A 24000-nucleotide genomic window follows, 5' to 3' on the forward strand; every position below is an offset into this window, starting at 1 on the left:
TTAGCCCCGCTAACTCTGGGAGCGCTACACAAGCAGGCGCCAGTCATTTACCTACAGACACACTTCAGCTACCATCACACGTCACACACACACATTCTTCATACACACACACACAAACACACTTACACTAAGCCACTGTGTCTTTCTCACTCACAGACACACACACTCACCCACTCCGACTAGCCCTATCTCTGATACACACACACACACACACACACACACACACACACACACACACACACAGAGAGAGAGGCCAGTGCATAGTGGAGGTGGGGACACCACTACTGTCCAGCAGAGGTGAAAGAGTTGCCTTCAGAGAAGCGAATAATCCTCTCCCTTCAATGCTGAAAACCCTATCGAAACCATAATCTCACACGCGCACGCGCACACACACACACACACACACACACACACACACACACACACACACACACACAGTGCAGAGTCTGTGCAGAGTCTATGCAGAGCTATGCAACACCCAAATAAAAAGGAGGGTCCATATCTGTTGTAAGCTGATGTGACCAATGTGAGTCTGGACTGTGAATCCAATGAGAAAGAAAGGAAGAAAAAAGAATGGGAGAAAGAAAGAAAAAGACAGAGGTGACCTGATGAGTCACCAAAAAGTTTAATAATCACATGGACAGATAAATAGCTAACCTTGACCTTCAGCGCTATTGTATTAGCACATGAGTCATTCTCATAAATAACATTAAGCGTGAGAGTGTGGAGGGATCACAGTGGTATTTAAGCCACCACATCGCATCGCTGTGACATTGGCCAGACTGATTAGCCTATGGAGGGACTGTTAGCATTACTGTGACCAGACTGATTAGCCTATGGAGGGACTGTTAGCATTGCTATGACCAGACTGATTAGTCTATGGAGGGACTGTTAGCATCACTGTGACCAGACTGATTAGCCTATGGAGGGACTGTTAGCATCACTGTGACCAGACTGATTAGCCTATGGAGGGACTGTTAGCATCGCTGTGACCAGACTGATTAGCTTATGGAGGGACTGTTAGCATCACTGTGACCAGACTGATAACCCTATGGAGGGACTGTTAGCATCAATGTGACCAGACTGATAACCCTATGGAGGGACTGTTAGCATCACTTTGACTGTGACCAGACTGATAACCCTATGGAGGGACTACTGTTAGCATCACTGTGACCAGACTAATTAGCCTATGGAGGGACTGTTAGCAGCGCTAACAACACATAATGACAGCTTCCAGAGGACGGAAGAGTCACAACACTAAACACATTACTAATTACTGCCAATATTTAAACACATATGCTTGCACACACCACCCTTCACACACACTCTCTCTCAGACACCCCCCCCCCCACACACACACACACAGACACACACAGCTGAGAAATAGCTGTGTGGCCTTTGAAAATGTAATCTCTGTGGATTAAAAGAGAGCTCTGTTGACTGAGGGCATGTGGGGATGTGAATGTGTTTTTCTGTGCTGGTCCCCACTGCTCGTCTCTCTCTGACTACAGACATGACAGAGGGCTGAATCATGGCAGCTGATATGGACGCCCAGCTGGGGGGTGAGATGGGAGCATCCAGACAGGCACACACATATACACACACACACACACACACACACAACACAGACAGACAGACACACACACACACACACATCTCCAATTGTGTTTCTGACTGATCAATTATGGACTAATCAGCTGCAGCCACTGAGAAAGTGAGAGAGAGAGAGAGAGAGAGAGAGAGAAAAAGAGAAAAAACATGAAAGCTAAACCCTGCTTGCTCCTTTCATGCCATCCTATTTTTCAGGAGTGAATTTCTCAATTACACACTATCCCTCCAAATTAAGAGGCCTCTATTTCATTATTCTCCGCACAGTGACAATGTGCACTATCACCAATCAATTTACTACGCCACCAACACCAAAAAAGAAAGAAAAGAGGAAAAAATGAGGGAACAATTGTTTGGGAGCGATAAGAACGTTTCTGAGCTCTTCTTCTTGGACTTGCAAATTGCTTCACGCCACCAACATGACTTGGAAGGCCAATTAAGAACAGCGGCGCTCTCTTCCAGGCCTCGCCAACATGACAGTCAGTGGCTCCTCCATTGTTTTCTCTCTTGAGGGGGAGAACAGAAATCAGCTTTGGATTTGCCGTGGCTTGTTTACAGAGGAAGGGGAGGGGGGGGGTGGATTGAGGAGCCAAGGGCAAGGCGAGAAAGATCCGCCTTAATGACGGGCACGGAGCGCGAAAGGAAAGGTCAGACCTGGAGGACGCTACGCCGCGGGAGACGCTTCACACTCCAGCTCTTCCTCACTTCTTTTCCTTTCCCATCTCTCACACTCTTTTCTCTCTCTCGCTAACACACACTCTTTCCTCTCTCTCTCTCTCTAACACACACTCTTTCCTCTCTCTCTCTCTCTCTAACACACACTCTTTTCTCTCGCTCTCGCTAACACACACTCTTTTCTCTCTCTCTCTCTCTGACACACACTCTTTTCTCTCTCTCTCTAACACACACTCTTTTCTCTCTCTCTCTCTAACACACACTCTTTTCTCTCTCTCTCTAACACACACTCTTTCCTCTCTCTCTCTCTCTCTAACACACACTCTTTTCTCTCTCTCTCTCTAACACACACTCTTTTCTCTCTCTCTCTCTGACACACACTCTTTTCTCTCTCTCTCTCTAACACACACTCTTTTCTCTCTCTCTCTAACACACACTCTTTTCTCTCTCTCTCTAACACACACTCTTTTCTCTCTCTCTCTCTAACACACACTCTTTCCTCTCGCTAACACACACTCTTTTCTCTCTCTCTCTCTCTAACACACACTCTTTTCTCTCTCTCTCTCTCTAACACACTCTTTTCTCTCTCTCTCTCTCTAACACACACTCTTTTCTCTCTCTCTCTAACACACACTCTTTTCTCTCTCTCTCTCTCTAACACACACTCTTTCCTCTCTCGCTCTCTCTAACACACACTCTTTCCTCTCTCGCTCTCTCTAACACACACTCTTTCCTCTCTCGCTCTCGCTAACACACACTCTTTTCTCTCGCTCTCGCTAACACACACTCTTTCCTCTCTCGCTCTCTCTAACACACACTCTTTCCTCTCTCTCTCTCTCTAACACACACTCTTTTCTCTCTCTCTCTCTCTCTAACACACACTCTTTTCTCTCTCTCTCTCTCTCTAACACACACTCTTTTCTCTCTCTCTCGCTAACACACACTCTTTTCTCTCTCTCTCTCTCTCTAACACACACTCTTTCCTCTCGCTCTCGCTAACACACACTCTTTTCTCTCTCTCTCTCTAACACACACTCTTTCCTCTCGCTCTCTCTAACACACACTCTTTCCTCTCTCGCTCTCTAACACACACTCTTTTCTCTCTCTCTCTCTCTCTCGCTAACACACACTCTTTCCTCTCTCGCTCTCTAACACACACTCTTTCCTCTCTCTCTCTCTAACACACACTCTTTTCTCTCTCTCTCTCTAACACACACTCTTTTCTCTCTCTCTCTCTAACACACATTCTTTCCTCTCTCGCTCTCTAACACACACTCTTTTCTCTCGCTCTCTAACACACACTCTTTCCTCTCTCGCTCTCGCTAACACACACTCTTTTCTCTCTCTCTCTCGCTAACACACACTCTTTCCTCTCTCTCTCTCGCTAACACACACTCTTTCCTCTCTCTCTCTCTCTCTCTCCTCCTGCCTTTTCTCGCCGTCTGAAGGTGAGAGGAGGGTTGGCTCTGACGCAGTCGGATGGGGCTGCCGCTGTGCTGCGCGGTGCCGTGGCGACCCCTCTGGAAGGAGCCAAACAGCGGTGCTCCAGGCCAAGGATGAGCGCAGAGGGGGGTTGGCTGGACCTGATTTGATGGAGTCGTGTCATTTGTCAGCGGTGTGGCACCGGCAGGGGCCAGGACAGATTGGAGAGAGGGGGTAGTGTGTGTGTGTGTGTGTGTGTGTGTGTGTGGGGGGGGGGGGGGGGCAGTGGCATTATCGACAAGTGGATGAGGCGGTGAGGACACCGAGGGGATTTCTTCTTCTCTCCATGTTTTGTGCCAGGTTTTCAGTCACACATAAGTGAAGGGGGTTATCAGAATGGGGCTGTGTGTGTGTTTGTGTGTGTGTACGTGCATGCGTGTGTATGTATGTTTTGTGCCAGGTTTTCATTCACATTTAAGTGGAGGGGGTCATCAGAATGGGGCTGAGTGGGTGTGTGCTTGTGTGTCTGTGTGTGTATACTGTGAAAATGTGGGTATGTGTGTTTATTGTGCTTTTGTGTATGTGTCGCATCCCGGTGATGCTGGTTTAAGTGTGTGTATTTGTTTGTCTGTCATAGTGATTTGAGTCTGTCTGTGTGTGTGTGTACGTTGGTTCAACCTGTTCAACCACGCAGGGATTCTGTTCATGTGCGTCGCTGTCTATAGGCCTATGACCGAATAATGTCAGCATCTTATCTGAATCACAGATGGTCAGACCTCCGTTTGACAAAGCTCTGCATATACTGCGGAGGACATGTCTGAAAGCAGCTCATGTATGTGAGTTTGTGTGTATGCAAGTGTGTGTGTGTGTGTGTGTGTTTGTGTGTGTGTGTGTGCTCGTATGAATGTGTGTGTGTGTGAATATATGTGTGTGTGTGTGTGTGTGTGTATGTAAGTGTCTGTGTGTGTGCGTGCGTGTGAGTGTGTGTGTATGTAATTGTGTATGTAAGTGTGTGTGTGTGTATGTAAGTGTGTGTGTGTGCGTGCGTATGTAATTGTGTATGTAAGTGTGTGTGTGTGTGTATGTAAGTGTGTGTTTGCGAGTGTGTGTATGCAAGTGTGTGTGTGTGTGTGTGTATGTAATTGTGTATGTAAGTGTGTGTGCTGACATGAGCGGGTGCACGGTGCTGCTGTGGGGGGAAGTGAATAGGTAGCGTACGGCGTCTCTCTCTGTGGGGGGAAGTGAATAGGTAGCGTACGGCGTCTCTCTCTGTGGGGGAGAAGTGAATAGGTAGCATATGGCGTATGGCGTCTCTTTCTCAAGGCCCTATTATTATGCCGTCCATTTTTGTTGATCATTCCTTTTTTGTCATTTACCAGCTCCTTCATTCCTTGCAATTCACCGACAAAAACAAACGGCAACAAAAAAGAAACTAACACTGAGAACAAGCAAACAAGCCAGGGCAAACAAGCCAGAAAGACAGTCTGGGCTGCTTGTATGTGAAAAACACAGCCACAGTTGATGAGGAAAAGTTTATGTTGTAGTGCATGTTGTGTGTGATGTCTTAAGCTACTGGGACCTTCAATTTCCCATTAGGGATCAATAAAGTAACTATCTATCTATCTATCTACCTATCTATCTGAACACAACACAACACAACACAACAGAACAGCAGGCAGCCTCACTAAGGACTCGAGGAAAGGAGGAGGAAGGGCGAAGGCAGAATGTGTGAGGAGACACATGCACAATGTCACATCGTTGGAGACACGTTAGAGCTTGTTAGCCAGCAGCGAGCAATGCTGCTGCTCATGGCCCGGGGGCTTGGGGTTGGGTTGAGCCAGTGGCTCTGCTCACATGTGGCATGGACGAGCATTGGAGAAGAGGAGGTGGAGAGGTAAGCTATGAGTGCTAGCGCTAGTGCTATCACTGGCAGACTTGACTGTGAGGGCTGCTTCATATCAGAATGCTAACGCTAGCGCTAGCAGACTTGACTGTGAGGGCTGCTTTATATCAGGATGCTGAGGGCTGCTTCATATCAGGATGCTAATGCTAGCGCTAGCTAGGGTTGCAAAGGGGCGGAAAATTTCCGGTAAATTTCCGGAAACTTTCCGGAAACTTACCATGGGAAGTTAAGTTGGGGAATTTTGGAAATATTCCAAATTGGAAACTTTCATGGAATTAAAGGAAATTATGGGAATTAACTGGGAATTTTGGGTAATTCATACAAACTGTTTCGTATACAAACATTAACATTTTGTTTCGTAATAAGCAATATTTGTATGTTGGTATTTTCGCTTAGCTTAGCATACAAAGCTAGCTAGCATGCTAGCGCGAATCCCATTCTCTGCCTATGGTTTACTAGCGTGCTAAACTAGCAACACTGAACTGCCCAAGATACACCACACCACTCAACAACAAAATCTGATTGGTTGGAACATTTTTTCCCCATGCATATGAACGCACCATAGGTTTCCTTTATGTCTAGCAGCCTATGCCGATTGCTGTGTGCATGTGATTGACATATGTGCAGGGTAGAAATTTGACTGAAATTGTATTAAATCAGGTTGTTTTAACTAATATTAGTTCCCTGTTATAGACTAACTTGCCATATTAAAAATTCCCAGTTTATTCCCATTAATTCCTGTTTATTCCTGTTAATTCCCATATATTCCCGTTAATTCCCATGGAAAGTTTCCAACTTTGAAAATTCCCGGAATTTTGCAACCCTAGCGCTAGCAGACTTGACTGTGAGGGCTGCTTCATATCAGGATGCTAGCGCTAGCACTGGCGGACTTGACTGTGAGGGCTGCTTCATACCAAGATGCTAGCACTAGCAGACTTGACTGTGAGGGCTGTTTCATATCAGGATGCTAGCGCTAGCACTGGCAGACTTGACTGTGAGGGCTGCTTCATATCAGGATGCTAGTGCTAGCAGACTTGACTGTGAGGGCTGCTTCATATCAGGATGCTAGCGCCAGCAGACTTGACTGTGGGGGATGCTTCATATCAGGATAGTAGCACTAGCACTAGCAGACTTGACTGTGAGGGCTGCTTCATATCAAGATGCTAGCACTAGCACTAGCAGACTTGACTGTGAGGGCTGCTTCATATCAGGATGCTAGCGCTAGCAGACTTGACTGTGAGGGCTGTTTCATATCAGGATGCTAGCGCTAGTACTGGCAGACTTGACTGTGAGGGCTGTTTCATATCAGGATGCTAGCGCTACCACTGTGAGGGCTGCTTCATATCAGGATGCTAGCGCTAGCACTGTGAGGGCTGCTTCATATCATGATGCTAGCGCTAGCACTGTGAGGGCTGCTTCATATCATGATGCTAGCAGTTTTTGCTGAGATCTCTCAGACTGGCACAGATAAGAAGACCAGACAACCAACCACCACTCATGATAAAATTGGACATTATGCACAAAGATACAGTTTCTCCATACAATGTTTTTCCTACCATGTGTAGACACATGGATGCGTTGATTAAAATGACCACCAGCTACTGAGCTGCAAACTGACAGACTATTGTATATAAACTCCAACAGTGACCTCCACTTGCCCATGACTATGGTTAGCAATGTGACTGTTGTGCATATTGTGGTATCTCTGATGGGGCGCTCTTACCTTTGGAGGACTCTGTCTCATAGTAACTCCCATAGTCAGTCAGGTCAGGCAGCCAAGCGTCCTTGATGGCCGACTTGTAGACCTCCCGGTTGTCCAGGCTCTGGAGCGGGCGGAAGTTGTTCCGCAGGTACTCAACCGACTTGACATGGTCCTGCTGCTCCGTGGTGAAGATGGAGTAGAAGGCCTCGAGCTGTGAGACAACGCAAACCAGACACACACACACACACACACACACACACACCATTAAAACGTCTGGCCCCACTGAACTGATCTTATCATTTGGGTGGGTGATGGCTTTCTGGAAATAAACAAATCGAGAAGCATTTCGGGAAATAATTTGCACATCTTTTTTTTTTTTTTTTTTTTGTCATGATGAGTCATCGCCAGCGATGGCGACCATTTTCTTCCAGTAATTCAAAGGCGTGTGTGTGTGTGTGTGTGTGTGTGTGTGTGTGTGTGTGTGTGTGTGTGTGTGTGTGTCTTTGCCCCCCCTCCCCCCGAGGTGGCCAGAGTCTGGGAGCTGAGCAGCCACCGATGAATCAGGAAGGAATGGCGCACAAAGCAAAGAAAGAAAAAACAGTACGATAGTATGACCAGCTGTCTTCAAACTCTGCCTCTCTCTCTCTCTCCCTCCCTCCCTCACACACACACACACACACACACACACACACACACACACACACACACACACACACACACACACACACACACACACACACACACACACACACACACACACACATACAGTACAGCCCAGCACAGCTCTGCATGGCACGGCCCTGCTTATGTGCGCCAGATGACTCCTTGGGGAGCCATCCTGCCACACACTGGAGGTCAAATGAAGGGACAAATAAACAGTCATGAATATTACAATTAGGACGCTGGCTTGGACTGGACTGGGCTGGACTGAAGGCTCAGCATGGGAGTCAGCAGAAATGAGAGTGAAAAAAGAGGAGAGTGGGAGAAAGAGAGAAATAGAAAGAGAGGGAGAGAGAGAGAAATAAAGAGGACAAAACAGGAACAAGAGGGGAAAAACATATGGTAGAAACACTGGGAGTGCATTTGAGTCTACTTGTTGAAGTAGTGGAGTGTTCATTTCCTCTGTGCAATTTCTTACTGTTGGTATGGTTACACAGAGGCTGTTGGTATGGTTGCACAGAGGCTGTTGGTATGGTTACACAGAGGCTGTTGGTATGGTTACACAGAGACTGCTGGTATGGTTACAGAGGCTGTTGGTATGGTTACACAGAGGCTGTTTGTATGGTTACACAGAGGCAGTTGGTATGGTTACACAGAGGCAGTTGGTATGGTTACACAGAGGTTAGGAGAAAACATCTCTTATCTCTCTCTCTCTACTAAAAACAGGCCTGGAGAACTAACAGTGACAGCCTCTCATGTATATGTGTGTATATGTGTAATGTGTGTGTGTGCGCTCTGTTATTTTTCAATCCAGACCCCAGGGGCTAGATGAGGGGGAAAAAAAGGTTGATGGAGGAATAGTATGCAAACCCCCCCTCACGCCTGCCATTCCTGCATGGTCCCTCTCCCCGGTGCCTGTGAGCAGAACGATGGCCTCATCAGAGGCCAGTATCAGCCCAGGCCGCTGCTCCGACACCACCTCCAGTGCTGACCCACACTCATGTGGTTTCATCAATATGTACAGCTAAAAAAACCTCCCTTAATCAGAGCCAAATCTGTAAATCCCCAATACGGCAACGTGCCTGAACCCCCCCCCCCCAATACCCTTATCCCTTTACCCCAACAAACCCCCCCCCCCCCGCCCCCTTCGTCCCACGCGGGCGTCCTCTTCAATAACAGATTATATTAGGATTGAAATCTTGCCCTGTCCTCAACGGGGGGATTTCTCCCTCCCTCTCTCTCTCTCTCTCTCTCTCTCTCTCTTAATGTGCCCAAATCGCAGTGAGATTGGAGTGTAATCCTTCGTGAGTGACACAGCTCTTCTTTCAGCCTGCGTCCCAATCGGCTCCTCCCGCTCGCCTGGTGAAGAGGCACGCTTCCCTGGGGGGGAGCCTCGGCAGGCCTGGGGGTAGCAGTGGGTGGTTCTGGGGTGGGGGGTTAACTAATCCACTGGTTGGCAACCACGGCAACAGGCAGGCCCCCAGGTCCTACAGCTGGGCACGAGATGTCAATGCGTCGGTCCAGATGTTACAAATGGAACTATTTTAGGTGGAGCTGTCGCCGCAGAATAGCTGAGCATCGATCTACTCTAAAAGCCCCCCCTCAGCCCTCAGCTACGCCTGTCACTCGCAATGACCTACTTCTACCACTGATCAAGAACAAAGGAGGTAGCATGATATACAGGAAGAGAGGGAGAGGGAGAGACAGATATAGGAAGAGAGAGAGCGAGAGAGGGAAAGAGAGAGAGAGCGCGCGAGAGGAAGTGACTGAGACATGTGGGGGGGAGGGGTGCACGCTGTCGTCTTCTATTCACTCTATTATCTCTTGGTGATGTTTCTTTTCACTACAAAACACCCACGGAAAAAAAGGCCACAAAAGAGGTGAAAGAGTGCTTAATGCGACAGCCTAATGGCCAGATGACAGACAGACAAGGAGGCCAACCAGTGAGGGAGAAAAATGCTGTTTGGCGTTTTGATGGCACCCAATTAATGCGAGGGGTTATCGCCAGTGTCCGTTTGGCGAGTAGTCCTCCTTTTCATGATGATGCATCCCTATTCATGTCTCGACATGTCTGCCACATCGATTCATCGACCGAGCGCTGTGGAAGTGGGCGCCGCGGAGTGACGCAGATTCCTTTGAATTACCCACAATTCACATGGTCAGAAAATCAACCAAGGTCAAGAGAGGATTCAATTAATGCGGCATTATGGGTGTGTGTGTGTGTGTGTGTGTGTGTGTGTGGAGTGTGGGGGTGGAGTGGTGGGGGACATTAGGGGGAAAAAAGAAGTTCCATTGTACTGCAGTTCACAGATGACATTTAAACAGACTGCACTCCAACATAATGCCATTTTTCTCCATTTGATCGCCGATGGCCCATTGGCAAAGCAGCAGCCGCTGGCAGAGGAGAGAGAGAGAGAGAGAAAGTGAGAAAGAGAGACTGAGAGAGAAAGGGAAAGAGGGAGAGAGAAAAGGAAATGGAGAGAGAGCACTAAAGTGAGAGAGAGAGAGAAAAAAATGCTAGGGGATTTAGGTCCTTATGGTTGGCCTTATGAAAGGGAAATGAGTATCTGCTGGGTTTGAAGGGAAAAAACACTGTCTGTGCAAGGGGGTAGCCTGCCATTACCCATTCAGCCTCTTTCTCTCTCTCTCACTCACACTCACACACACACACACACACACACACACACACACACACACACAATCTCCACTTCTTAAGCTAAGGAGGGAGGAGGAAGAGAGGGAGGGTGAGAAAGAGAGATACTAAGTTGCACACTTGGTGACACCGAAGCCACTCCTGAGCACTGGCGCCTCTTTCTCACACGCTCTCGCTAAAAACAGGCAAGTCCAAACACTTCATCTGCGTCGAGACCTCAGCACAGACACCCCCCCCCAACCCCGCCCCCCTCCTGAACTCCTCAGTAAACTCATTTGGGCTCATCAGGGTCCAAATCAGCCAAATGTTTCCCGTTTCCCCCCCGCTTCCCCGGCTCGTCTGGCTAACGGCGAGATGCCTGGATTTTCTCAGCTGTTCATTCTGACTACGGGATGCGTACATCGTGTTGGCCCAGGAATTTCCCCATGGCAGGGGGATGGAATATTACGCTTAGGGAACCGGTAGGTGAGCAACATGCCAGAGGAGGTTTCCAGCTTTGAGTTTTTGACTTTGTCAGGTTTTCACTATATCAGGCTGGGTGGGTGGGGGTGCTTACCTGCTTATAGGACACGAACACCGGTCGGCTGAAGATGATCCACTCCACCACCTTGCTGCAGGGTGGGGTGGTGAGGGATCCGATGTAGCGGTAGTAGCTGCCCAACTGCGAAGGCAGCAGGTCTCTCAAAATGAAGGGCTCCAGAAATGTCTCTTTCTCTGTTGGAAAGAAAGAAGCAGAAAGAGAATCTTGAGTTCACCATTCTTCTTTACCCGGCCATTTAAGTACAAGTGTGCAGTTAACTCGTGTTAGCCGAACAAATATACACAGTTACAAAGTGGCACTTTCTCGATGTTGAAAAAAAGAATTCATTAGTTCACCATTTTCTTTCCTGCCACGGATCAAGTGTACAGCGTACAGACAGCTTGTGTTAGCAGCCACTCAAAGAGTTAAAGGCATTAGCCACAGCACTGAATGTGCCCTCATCAAATCCCCTATGACAAGCCTTTGATGCATTATAGCCAAATAGAGAGTTAGTTCCCCATTAATGACCAAAGTCTTTACAGAAGCTGGGCAAAATTCTGGGCAGCCGTTCGGCACTGAAGCCAAGCTAAAAGGTCCCCTGGCGGACATGGCCAAGATTTAGATGAACTCTCCTCTTTGAAGCTGACCAATCTGCCTGCCCACAAAATCTGTAGATTTTCCAAAATAATCCTGTTGTGATTGCAACGGTTATCAGTCACATGATTGCCCAACACATGGCTGGCTTGGATTTATGATGAAAAAGAGCAAAGGCTGTATTAAAGGATTAGACTTTTTTTTATTTTGGAGACACAATGTGATTTCTCTCCCCACAAGACAAAATCAAGATAGCTCTGCTGTCGACACTGAGGATGGGTGATAGGCAGCAAAGGAGAACACAAAAAAAGGCAACAACAAAAAAAATAAAGATAAATGACTCGACCAAATCTATGTGAACCCACTGCATATTTCCAGATAGGAAGTACAAAGAACATTTTCAGAATAAATGATGGAGCGAAATGGAGCTTAGCGTGAAAGAGAACACTGGCAGTGCATCAGATGGAAAGTCAATACACATCACACGTGAGGATTACTGTCTGTGCTAGACAGACTCCTGTACCACACATGGAAACTTTACCTGGCACATCCGCTACCACCTTGCTATATATATATATTAGGGCTGTCAATCAATTAAAACGTGTAATCTAATTAATTACATACTCTGTGATTAATTCATCTAAATTAATCACATGCATCCATTTTTGCTATAAACATATCTTAAAAACATGTTTGGCAGATGAGTTAATCAATGAACAGCCAAACCAACATTATAGACTTTAAAGTTCAACGTGTCTCTCTTTTATTATAATTTTCCCTTTGGGTCAGGCACCAGCATAGTGCCTGGTGTCAGATTTTTAGCATGATAAATGCAAATGACGGAAGTTACCACGCCATTCAAACATGTACATTTTTATTCACATAATTACTAGGTTGTTGCCTTTTCTATCCAGTAGGTGGCAGTCCAGATAAGAAATAGCAGTTCAAGGAAATAAACTAAATAGTAGGAACAAAGAAATTAAAGCAGCATAGCCTACAAGTGCAAACACATTTGAAGACATTTGTTTCAAGTGTGCAACAAATGTAGTCAATTTATTAAGAGTTTGTCGGTTAGTTAGTAGGTCATAGGGTAGGCTAAGCAAAATGTTAGCAAAGTTAACTTTGACAAGGCTGGCGGCTAGCATTATTATCATCAAGAGGTGTGATTACTCAGCTAGCATTATTATCATCAAGAGGTGTGCTAACTCAGCTAGCATTATTATCATCAAGAGGTGTGCTAACTCAGCTAGCATTATTATTATCAAGAGGTGTGCTAACTTGTAGGCCTAACTCCGGATTGTTTTGCATTGAGGTGCTACTTCAGACTTGACGAACTTCTATGGTAGGCAACGGAAATTCCTTACTGCAGAAATAGTAGTTTGATGCTCTTGTCAACAGTATTGGTCTGGGCGTTCTTTTTAAAAAGTAGGCCTAGGCTAAATGTTTAATTCAAAGCAGTGTTTTTTTATATTATTTTTTATATAATTGCAGAACGTGCCATTGCAACATTGGATGAATGGTTGCTGATAATGGACAATGTAGATATTGCATTAAAGATCAGCCATTTCTTTCTACAGCAGTTGAAAACCCTTATGGAATTATGTCAGCACATAATATAATCTGAAAACTGCTGCCTTGATTAAAAAAAACAATGCAAATGATCTCAGCTTCTGTGTCTCTAAACTTTTGACTGGTAGTGTGTGTGTGTGTGTGTGTGTGTGTGTGTGTGTGTGTGTGTATTTCGGCCAGCTTGGAAATACAATAATAATAATAATAATAATAATAATAACAACAACAACATAATAATAATAAATGTCATTGAAAAAGAATGCAAAGTCAGTAGAGCCAGGGTTGACTTCAAAGCTCCCTTGAAAATGCTGAATCAATGAACTTGTAATTCGCTGTGTGGAGGGAGTGGGGAACTCATTCCGACACTGTCGCCGAGACATTCGGGAGAAGGCGACGCTTCAGTGGGTGAACAATGCCTGGGTACTGACACGGGGCGCACAAAAGGGAGCAAACATTTATTGCAGAGCAAGACGCCGCGCCACAACCGTACCGTCAATGGGGCTCTCGTTACCGACATGCGCCCTGAGATTTCCATCTCCTCCAAAACAACAACAAAAAACAATTCATGAGAAGTGCTCAATGCCATCAAGTAAGGCCTCGCTTCGCCACACGCAAAGAGACGCTGAATTGCAGAATAGGCTCCGTGGGTCCCTATCAAAACTCGTTTTTTTAATTGGCAATGTATAGTGGAAGAGTACAGGACCATATATCTCGTGCTAAGTAATTGCTTTCCACTGAAACTAATCATATCTCGTGGAGGGGGCTGAAATAAACTTGACAAAAGAGCATGGACGCGTACACATGCCATAACGTATTTCAGCTTCCTCCTCTCCATGGCAACCCTGCAGGGATGTGGAACATTAAGCAAATCAATTCCTTCAGTGTCCTCTAGGACTTTGAGGCTCCTCAACTGTGTGTTCTCAAGTAATTACAAGCAGGGCCCTTTTGCATTTAGAAGCAGTACCAGAGGCCGTTCATGAGCACCAATTCGGCGGTTCTGTTATGTGAGTGCTAAGAAAATAAAACAAAAAGTCAAGTGGAGGACAGAATATGTTACTTTTTCCTTTTATTTTTGGACTTTTCTGTGCAGTGCTGAGACTTTTTTCCCATTGTGTCCACAGGAGGTGTGTCTTATGGGGACGCAGGGGCTAATGACTCTTGTAGCTGCAGGTTGGCACAGTGCTGGGTTGCATTAGAGTGAATCGCTGACTCTGAATCACATCGCCGGGGGGGGGGGGGGGGGGGTTTGGGGGGGGCTTGTGAGTGGGGACGCTCCAGCACTCGTGGTCTCCCGTCCTTCCTGCTATGCCGGCCTCTGTCCAGGTCTGCGGGGGTCGACTTTCCACACAGCAGCAGATGCTACTGTAGCGCCTGGGGCTGGAGCTGGGCCTTTGATAAGGGAATGCTGTACTGCAAGTCTCTGGCTGCTGCGGCTAGATAAGCACACGCGGGGGGGGGGGGGGGGGGGGCAGTCTGAGCATATGTGCAATAATCAATGATTGCTCATCCACATACTGTGCCATGCATGCGTACAAAACACAAGCATGGATTTTTTATTAAAGATTAAGATTACAGGGGGGAGAGCCCGTCCCGAAGGGTCATGTCATGGACATGTGTGGGGGGAATGCACTGGGGCTTAAGTCAAATCACTACATCCTCAGCCAGACAGGATATCTGCTTAAAGCCAAAAAGACGTAAACGGACACACTGACACACAGATACACACACACACACACAATCTATTTTCCACTCTCACACACACACATATCCACACACTCACAGTCATGCTCCCGTGTTTCATCTTGCCAAGTGTCTCTCAATATGTGACTTTGCACTTAGAATGTGTCCCAGCCCTTAACGTGTAATTAAATATTAAGACTGAGTAACTTAATGGATGATTACTTAACAAGACAGCCCTTTCCTTCCTGTGCTCCCGGGAGTTTTAAAAGACCGCACATGTGAGTGCAGAAACACGCGTCAACAGCCTTGCTGCAATTGAGCCGGCGTCTTTCAAGAGCCGGGCGCTTTGTGCGCGTCCCTCAAACTGGAGGGGTTGGCTTCGCCTGGTCCTTTCATACAGTCACTGCCTGGTACTTTCTTCTCTGAAGAGTGGGGGACTCTGCCAGCATGTTTCCTTGTGCTTAATTTGTGTGTGTGTGTGTTGTGTTATGTGTGTGTCTGTGTTTGTGAATGTATGAGAGAGAAAGAAAGAGAGAGAGAGAGAGAGAGATGGAGAGGGAAAGGGATAGAGAGATAGAGAAAGAGAGAGGGCATAAGCAAGTGTATTTAATTTGTCTTAGCCTTGCTCAATCTAGACCATACTCATTATCAAGTTGTACCCCCCCCCCCCCCCCATCTTCCTTTGTGCTGGAATCATCTCCCAGTTCTAGTTCCACATGTTGTAAACAATGTCACATTAACCATCATATCATAGCGTCCTTGGGATTCTACTCTGACCAATTAGGGCTCCGGCGGATGTCTGACGACATGCAGCCTCGTGTCTGGCAGCGCCTGGGCGTTTCACAGCTACTTCATCATTCTCCAGCACAGACCACGGGATGAGATGAGTCAAAGACGGGGGATTTTAATCAAAGGCCATCAGTTGCCTTTAAGCCATGTATCTAAAACTGGCATTTACGCTAGATTTATTGGGGCCAGAGACAAAGAGAACACACACACACACACACACATACAACTTCTCTATCTCTCACATCAACACACAATGACATCCACAATCTACACATGCACACACAAATTATTAAGATAGCCAAACAATTAGATGTATTATTCATTTGTGGCCTGGTAGAGAGATATCTTTTTCCCCAGCCCAATGTGGGTTTAATATCACACACGATCCATCACCACATCACAGGCTTTTTCACATGTGTCCTCCTGACCTGAGCAAAGGGAATTCATTTGAGCCGGCCTAGGATGACATCCAAACAAGCACACACACACGCACACACACACACACACACCTGCTTCCAGTGCTTGTAGAGTCATAGGATAGGCCCAACAGCCCTCTTATTTCAGGGCATTTCCTGGACAAATGATATAATATATGTATAAGTATAAGTATATATACTCTTTTGATCCCGTGAGGGAAATTTGGTCTCTGCATTTATCCCAATCCGTGAATTAGTAAAACACACACAACACACAGTGTACACACAGTGAGGTGAAGCACACACTAATCCCGGCGCAGTGAGCTGCCTGCATCAACAGCGGCGCTCGGGGAGCAGTGAGGGGTTAGGTGCCTTGCTCAAGGGCACTTCAGCCATGCCTACTGGTCGGGGTTCGAACCAGCAACCCTCCGGTTACAGGTCCGAAGTGCTAACCAGTGGGCCACCACTGGAGTGGAACTGAGTGGAACTGAGTAGAAACTCGTTTCTGTTCAGCTATTCGAACACACAGTTTAAAAACGTCGTAATACCAGCAATGACAAAAGAAATTTGAATTGTCTGGAATCCTCCATCCCAACAAATTGTTTGGAGCACCCCCCCCCCCCCCCCGCCTCCGGACCCCTACAAAAATAATAAAAGGCTATTTTCACATCTAGACGCATGACGAGTCAATCATACATCTCAACAGGAGGCCAAGAGCCCAGACAGATGACACTGGCACTTGAAAGTGACAATTTCCAGAGTGCGACTCCCCTGTGACAGAAGCTCTTCTTTCTCTAACAGCTTAGTTTGTGTCTGATAACTAGCAGCTCCAAGAAGGTATTTAGGCTTAAAAAAGAGGGACATTTCAGAATCACTTTTTACACCTTATATTTTCGAGGCCATAGGTGATAAAAAATAAAAGGCGGACTGAGATGGCACAAATAAATGATTATTTGGATAATGGATGATTTTTTCATTGTTTTTTTTGCATCCGAGCACAAGGGTGTAACTTTTTCATTAAACTTGTTTTATCTAGGAGGTAGTTGCAGTACAGTGGTGATCCAGGGTGTTGTCTGTGCGCTTCCACGGTGTTGAACCAGGTGCTGATTTCTTCACCTTTCCCAGTAAGTGGGAGGCTAAATGAAGCGATGGTGGTGGGTGGAGGAATGGGGTTTGAGTTACAGCTAGACTCACCGTGATGGACCACTCCGCGGAGCCCATGGATGATGGGATCCACAGCTGGATTGTCCTTCATACCCACCTGCAGAGATAAGAGAGAGAGAGAGAGAGAGAGAGAGAGAGAGAGAATGTTGGTGAGACTCATATTAACACGTCAGGGACAGGCTGGGCTTTTTTGCCCTGTGTGAAAGAAAGTAAAGTGTAGTGCTATGTCTTCTGTGCCTGAGTATGTGTGTGAGAGAGAAGGGTTTATTTTCAATATTGATCGAGGGAGAAAGTCTGCACTTGTAAGAGAAGGAGCAGGAGAAATAACTTCAAAAACGAGAAAGACAGCTCAATGATGAGAGGTTCAAGGAGAAACATAATTTTTTACAGCTCTATTGGACTCCAAACTCAGATCCAATACTTTATGTTGGTGCAGCTTGCAAAACAATGTCCAAACACTATGATGTACTGTGTTGGATTTGAAATAAACCACCCAATCTTTATGGATCACACTGTGGATATGTGTAGCCAGCTGCATGCCAAAAGCCTGCAGGCAGTGAAGAAAGCTTGTGGGTCTGAAAATCCAAAAATGAGACGGTCTGACTTTGTATGTGGAATATGGAAAAGCCACATGAAGAACACAAAACAGAGATTGATCCCACTCAGTTCTCTCTGGCCTGTCCGAGGGAGAAAAGCTTCTCTGTTAATGCCACTGCAGACATGGAGAGCCAGGTGTTGCACTATGGAACTTTGGTGGACTAGAAAAGTTACTCTTCTCCTCACTTCTGCGGTGCCCTGCACATTGAAAAATGATGCTAAAAGGGTGCCCAGCGTGGGTGCCCAGCGTGTTGGAAAGGGACGACTTGGGGCCCAGAGTGGGTGCCCAGCGTGTTGGAAAGGGACGACTTGGGGCCCAGAGTGGGTGCCCAGCGTGTTGGAAAGGGACGACTTGGGGCCCAGCGTGGGTGCCCAGCGTGTTGGAAAGGGACGACCTGGGGCCCAGCGTGGGTGCTCAGCGTGTTGGAAAGGGATGACCTGGTGTAAATAAAAGCTTCCCCGTGATGGGCAAGCGGTCCCCTCCCCTGCAGGCCGGCGGGAGCTGCCGGAGACGCGGCCTGACCGGAGGGACGACTCAAGGGCGCCGGCCCCTTACTCGGACTGGACTGGGGGTGAGTATGGATGTGCTGGACCTTAGATCTAACTAGTGCTACGTGCAGCCAGGATGGGATGATGCTGTGGGTAAACACACACACACACACACACACACCCATCCCTGGTCTCTGAATCATGCTAATACTTCTAGCCGCCCGCGGGCCCCCGACCGCAGCTTTCACTACAGTGCCCATTCAGCTTGTCCACTTTGGCGTTGGGCCGCGCGCTAGGGCGGAGCAGTAAATCTTTCGTCGGGGGCCTTTGAGGGATCTTGTGCGAAAGATCGGCCCGGCCTGCCCTTCAGCAGTCCAGGAGATGAAACAGAATTAGGGATCGGGCGCCTCTGGAGGCAGGCTTTTGCTGCTGCCGATCAGTGGGCCTCGGCGCACTACAAAACGGGAGCGGAGGAAGGAGGAGGATGGGCTCTGAGCGTGCTCGCCTGGTGGCACTTCTGACTCCAGACAGAGCCTCCAAGCTGAGGCGTGATGTGGAGGAACAAAGACCCCCCACACTGGCACTGCAGCCTCCACTGAGTTACCTGGCGGACACATAGCAGACCACCACAGTGAAGAACAACACTGATTTAAAAACAAATGTTTTTATACTTTAGAGATTTTTTTCTGATTCTTGTGTGTTGCAACTTGCAAAGCATGGCACTGATCCAAGCTCCTCTCCCCCAAGAGAAAAGAGAATCAGTAAGCAGCTGACTCAACCAACCCAGTCCTGAGTGCAGTCAGGACCAGCCGTTACACTGGGCATAGAAGTGACCGGCAGAATTACACTTTCATTATTAATGTCCCGCTTCAAAATGCCTCCTTTATCTGCTCATGCAGCACACAGGACGGCAGAGGTCAACTATGTGACCCACTTGCTGTTCGCCATCATCAGTGCATGGGGCCTGTCATTTTTCTCAGCCTGTGAACGTGAATCTGCTCACTCAAATGGGTTAAGATCCATTGGGTCATCAGCTAGTAAGTTAGGACCTCAGGCAAGATTAAGCTAGATCTATGAGGCTTTTATGGCTATCTTTTATATAAGTCCCGTTATAATATCTGAAATGGAGGACACCAACACGTCTTCAGGTTATTCCAGATATTCAGGTTAAGCACACTCGGGTACAAACGAGCAAGTCTTTCCGATGTCAGAGTTCGGCCGTTTTGCTGAAAACACCTGCGCTTATCTCACAAAATAGAACCACTGCTTCTTCATGTGGCACCTGAAGCATCATAGACCTGCTCGGATCCCGACTGGCACAGAAATAGCACCAGAGACCAATTATGCACGTAATATAAATTGCATGGATGCAAAGACCCCATACTGCTAGCCATTATGCATCGAGAGCTCTGTTTGTAGATGACACAGAGGACACCAGTGAAGAATGCTTCAGCGGAAAATAGGCCGATTGGGGGGCAAAAGACACCAAATTGAGAGGGATTACTTCCACACTGACGCAACGTGTGATGGCTTTTAGAGGGTTACTTATTGATGCACTTGTAAAAAGATAGGACAATGTCAGACAAGTGCCTATTCAGTTCCCCACAAGAGCTCATCGGTCGGTTGTCTGTTGATTTGGATATGGGTCATTTCACAATCAGGGTGTGTGCTTGACATTTTTCACTCACAGGCCTGTGTACCCCTATAATATATGTCATAATATTCCAAATTATGTTATTATTAATGGCTAGACTTTGAAGCACCTTAACAACTGGAAAAAAGAACGGTTCTTGCAACATTCAGTCATTTTTATGCACAAATTGGGGTTTCATTTTAAATCTAAACCACTTCCACAACTCATATTAGGAACAGTATGCTGTTGAGACAATTTGACCACATCAGGCCATTTTGTAACATCTTACAAATGCAATGTGAAAAAAGTTTAGTGAACACATAATGTAAACAGACATAGTGGAAAAATTCTGTCCAACAGAAATTTGACTTTAGTCTTAGAAAGAGCTCAACAGACTGACCCCATTTGGCAGAGGTTATACCTTTGCTATACTTGATACTAAGCAACAACCTCCCAACAACATGCCCAGAACTAATTTGCAACATCAGAAGCATGTATGTTTCTGGGAAATCAACCTAAACTTCACCATCAAAATTTTCCGTTAAACACTGTCCACTCCAGCACATGAGAATATGCAATAAGAATTCCACATATATGTTGCCAAATGTTTCAACAACGAGAGGGGATGACAAAATCAAAACTGACTGTGGTAAATGGTAGAAGCAATGCCTGCAAAACTGCAAACATCATAAATTGTAGTTATAAAAAAGCAGAAATGTATTTACAGCAAAAGTAAGCTCACATACATTGTTTCCTGACTGCCTATTCTGCGACTCTGATCAATGTGATTGACCAATCATTTCAAAGTTAATGGTATTTCTACGCCCGTCACCATGCTAGCATTGTAAAGCATTCCCAATCGTGAGTGGCCGGACTATTCCCTCATGAATGAGTTTGGCGTACCAGGCAAGTTGTACCCCTCAAAAGATGAAATACACAGTCATGTTTTCATATCATAAGACCCTTACGATGGTGCCACCTAATCTTTCCCTGTTAGGAGGGGTCCTATTTGGAGGGATTTCTCTTCTTTAGATTCCGCACATACACTGCCCTGTCTGCTATGACCATGGGTTTTTGTCATGGAATTCACAGGTGATTTTGGTTTTGATCGATCCCTGAGTTGAACCTGTCACTTTCAGGGTCTTTAGTCAATGTAAAGGCTGACTTAATGAAACTGAAACCCATATGATTCTATTTACCACCTTCTTATCGCAGAGGGTGAAGCACAGTTGATTGAAACTACAATTAAGATTACAAATGCAATTAAAATAGCATAATTATGCACCTGTGAAAACATGCACAGTGACATTCTAATTTTATCCAAAAAATGTTTGAGACAAACAGTGTCAGCATTTTATCATTTAAGAAGTAGCATATTTATTATCTGTGTGTTTAAACAAAGAAACACTAAAATGTCCACTCCAACTCAAATGTTTGACAGTCCATCAGACACAGCTAAATCAAGATATATCCATGTTTTTACAGCTGTCTAACAACATCAAAAGCTTTCAAATGAGAGTAAGTAAGTAATCATTTAAAAGTGGTATGGATATTCAGTGCAAAACAAATTACACAATCATATTTTTAAAAATGGGTGTATTTGCCACAAAAAACTTTATTATGCATGTTTTACGCCATATTCACTTAAACAATACTATATTAAATACTAATATGTATTGCAGGACAGACTGTGTATTACCCATAAGTAGGATTTAAAATGCTTCAGATGGGATATTTACTCATATAGACATATTTATACGTTTTTCCCAATATCATCCCTTCTTGAGTGTTTTTCCTAAAGTTATCCGTGCGCCTAAGCCTTGAAACAACTATTTTATCCTTCTACAGACATATTGAATGTGTAAAACCCAGGGATGATGCTGGCCTGCCTACAGTATGCAAAGAGGCAGACTGACTGCTTTTCCTAACGATTTGCATCTGTAGCCTCCAGATCTGTTCGACAATCACTGTTGGTCAAACACTGGCACGAGTTTGTCTCTCTCTCTCTCTTTCTCTCTCTCTCTCTCTCTCTCTCTCTCTCTCCCTTTCTCTCTTTCTCTTTCTCTTTCTCTCTCAGCACTTTGTTTAGTCGTGGAGCCCTTAGACTGTGAATAAGCTAATAAAACCGCAATGATAGATGTTACTACGACAATTCACTTTCGATCAGGGAGAAGCAGAAAGGAGTGAGGGGAGGGGGTGGAAGGAAGTCGGGCTATAAAATCTTTGTTTGCGACCGACGTCTCGGTGCACTCGTCGCAGCCAATTTGTTAGGAATTGCAACGAGGCTTAATGAGTGCGAGCGAGCTAATTTCTGGAAGCCAAGCAACTCACAGCCGCGGAAACGACAACACAAGCAACAGCAGTGCATGTGAGATTACATTAGCGTGATGCGCTAGCAGCTTCCTCAATAAAGACACCAGCCATATGCTTACACATATGCAAGCAAAAACAGTGTGTGCACACACACACACAGACAGACACACAAACACACACAGACAGACACACAAACACACAAACACACACACACACACAGACAGAGACACACACACACACACACACACAACAAACTTACACACTCACAAATGAGAGCACAAATGCAATAGAAACAAGTGCTACCATCTAACATTAAAAGCAATGGTGCAGGTGCATTACAGTGAAAGCCTTTAAGTCTTTTGATGCATTGATCTGTTTTTGTTTAAGAGGCCGTAGGAGGCTTTGAGTGCTGCAGGCGTACTGCTCCCTGTTGAAGAGTTGATCGTTGGCAGGCGGTGAGAGGTGGTGCTTTTAAGGTTATCGTCGGAGACAAAGACCTCGCTGTTTAATGTGTTGCCTCTTCACAATAACCATCCTCTAAGGAGGCGGCAGCGAGCCCTGAGCCCAAAGGGAACGCTCCAAGAGATGGCTCAAGGGGATAACTGTGTGTGTGTGTCTGTGTGTGTGTGTGCACCTGTCTTTGAGTGTGTGCATGTTTCTCTCTATCTGTGTGTGTGTGTGTGTGTGTGTGTGTGTGTGTGTGTCTGTGCGTGCACCTGTCTTTGAGTGTGTGCATGTTTCTCTCTATGTGTGTGTGTGTGTGTGTGTGTGTGTGTGTGTGTCTGTGTGTGTCTGTATGTGTGGGCACATGTGTTTGGGTGTGTGTATATTTCTGTGTGTGTGCATGTGCACACATATGTTTGAGTACGCGTCCATTTCTCTGAGGGTATTAGCATGCACGTCTGTGTGTGTGTGGAGGTTTGTGTGTGTACGTTTATGTGTGGGTATGTAATGTGTGTGTGTGTGAGCGAGTGTATGTTTGTGTGTGTGTATGTCTGTGTGTGTATGTTTATGCGTGTATGTGTGTGTGTGTGTATTTGGGTGTGTGTGTGTGTGTGTGTGTGTGTGTATGTGTATGTATGTGTGCGTGTGTGTGCGTGTGTGTCTGTGTGTGTGGTGTGTGTGTGTATGTGTATGTGTATGTGTGCGTGTGTATGCGTGTGTGTGCCTGTGTATGTATGAGTGCGTGTGTGTGCGTGTGTGTTTGTGTGCGTGTGTGTATGTGTATGCGTGTGTGTGTGTGTGTGTGTGTGTGTGTGTGTGTGTGTGTGTTTGTGTACGAGGTGTGCTGTCGGTGGGTAAGGCTTCATCCATTAGACAGGTGTCCACTGTCACCAGCCATGAGCTCTGGGATTGTAGGCTTCTACATGGGGAGGCCTATCCAGGGAGTGGGAGGTATGTTTGTGTGTGTGTGTGTGTGTGTGTGTGTGTGCGTGTGTATGTGTGTGTGCGTGTGTATGTGTGTGTGTGTGTGTGTGGTGTGTGTGTGTAGTGTGTGTGTGTGTGTGTGGTGTGTGTGTGTGTGTGTGTGTGTGTATGTGTGTGTGTGGTGTGTGTGTATGTGTGTGGTGTGTGTGTGTGTTGTATGGTGTGTGTGTGTGTTTGGTGTGTGT

At 46.2% G+C, this 24000-nt stretch overlaps 1 protein-coding gene across 3 annotated transcripts in view; it reads right to left on the bottom strand.

Annotated features, from left to right (window-relative positions):
* ptprga (protein tyrosine phosphatase receptor type Ga) overlaps positions 1-24000 on the bottom strand; it is a 235713-nt gene that overhangs the window by 48736 nt on the left and 162977 nt on the right. For all 3 annotated transcript variants that reach the window (XM_076269267.1, XM_076269266.1, XM_076269268.1), the window contains 3 exons: positions 17386-17452; positions 11180-11337; positions 7332-7521 (listed from right to left, as the gene is read on the bottom strand). In XM_076269267.1, the coding sequence (XP_076125382.1) occupies positions 7332-7521; positions 11180-11337; positions 17386-17452 (415 nt within the window). The remainder of the gene's footprint in view (positions 1-7331; positions 7522-11179; positions 11338-17385; positions 17453-24000) is intronic.

This window comes from Alosa pseudoharengus, unplaced genomic scaffold (assembly GCF_046254945.1).
Source record: "Alosa pseudoharengus isolate Yale_2024_CS ecotype anadromous, Long Island Sound unplaced genomic scaffold, YU_APseudo_1.1 YU_APseudo_1.1_scf_5, whole genome shotgun sequence".
Classification (NCBI taxonomy): domain Eukaryota; kingdom Metazoa; phylum Chordata; class Actinopteri; order Clupeiformes; family Clupeidae; genus Alosa; species Alosa pseudoharengus.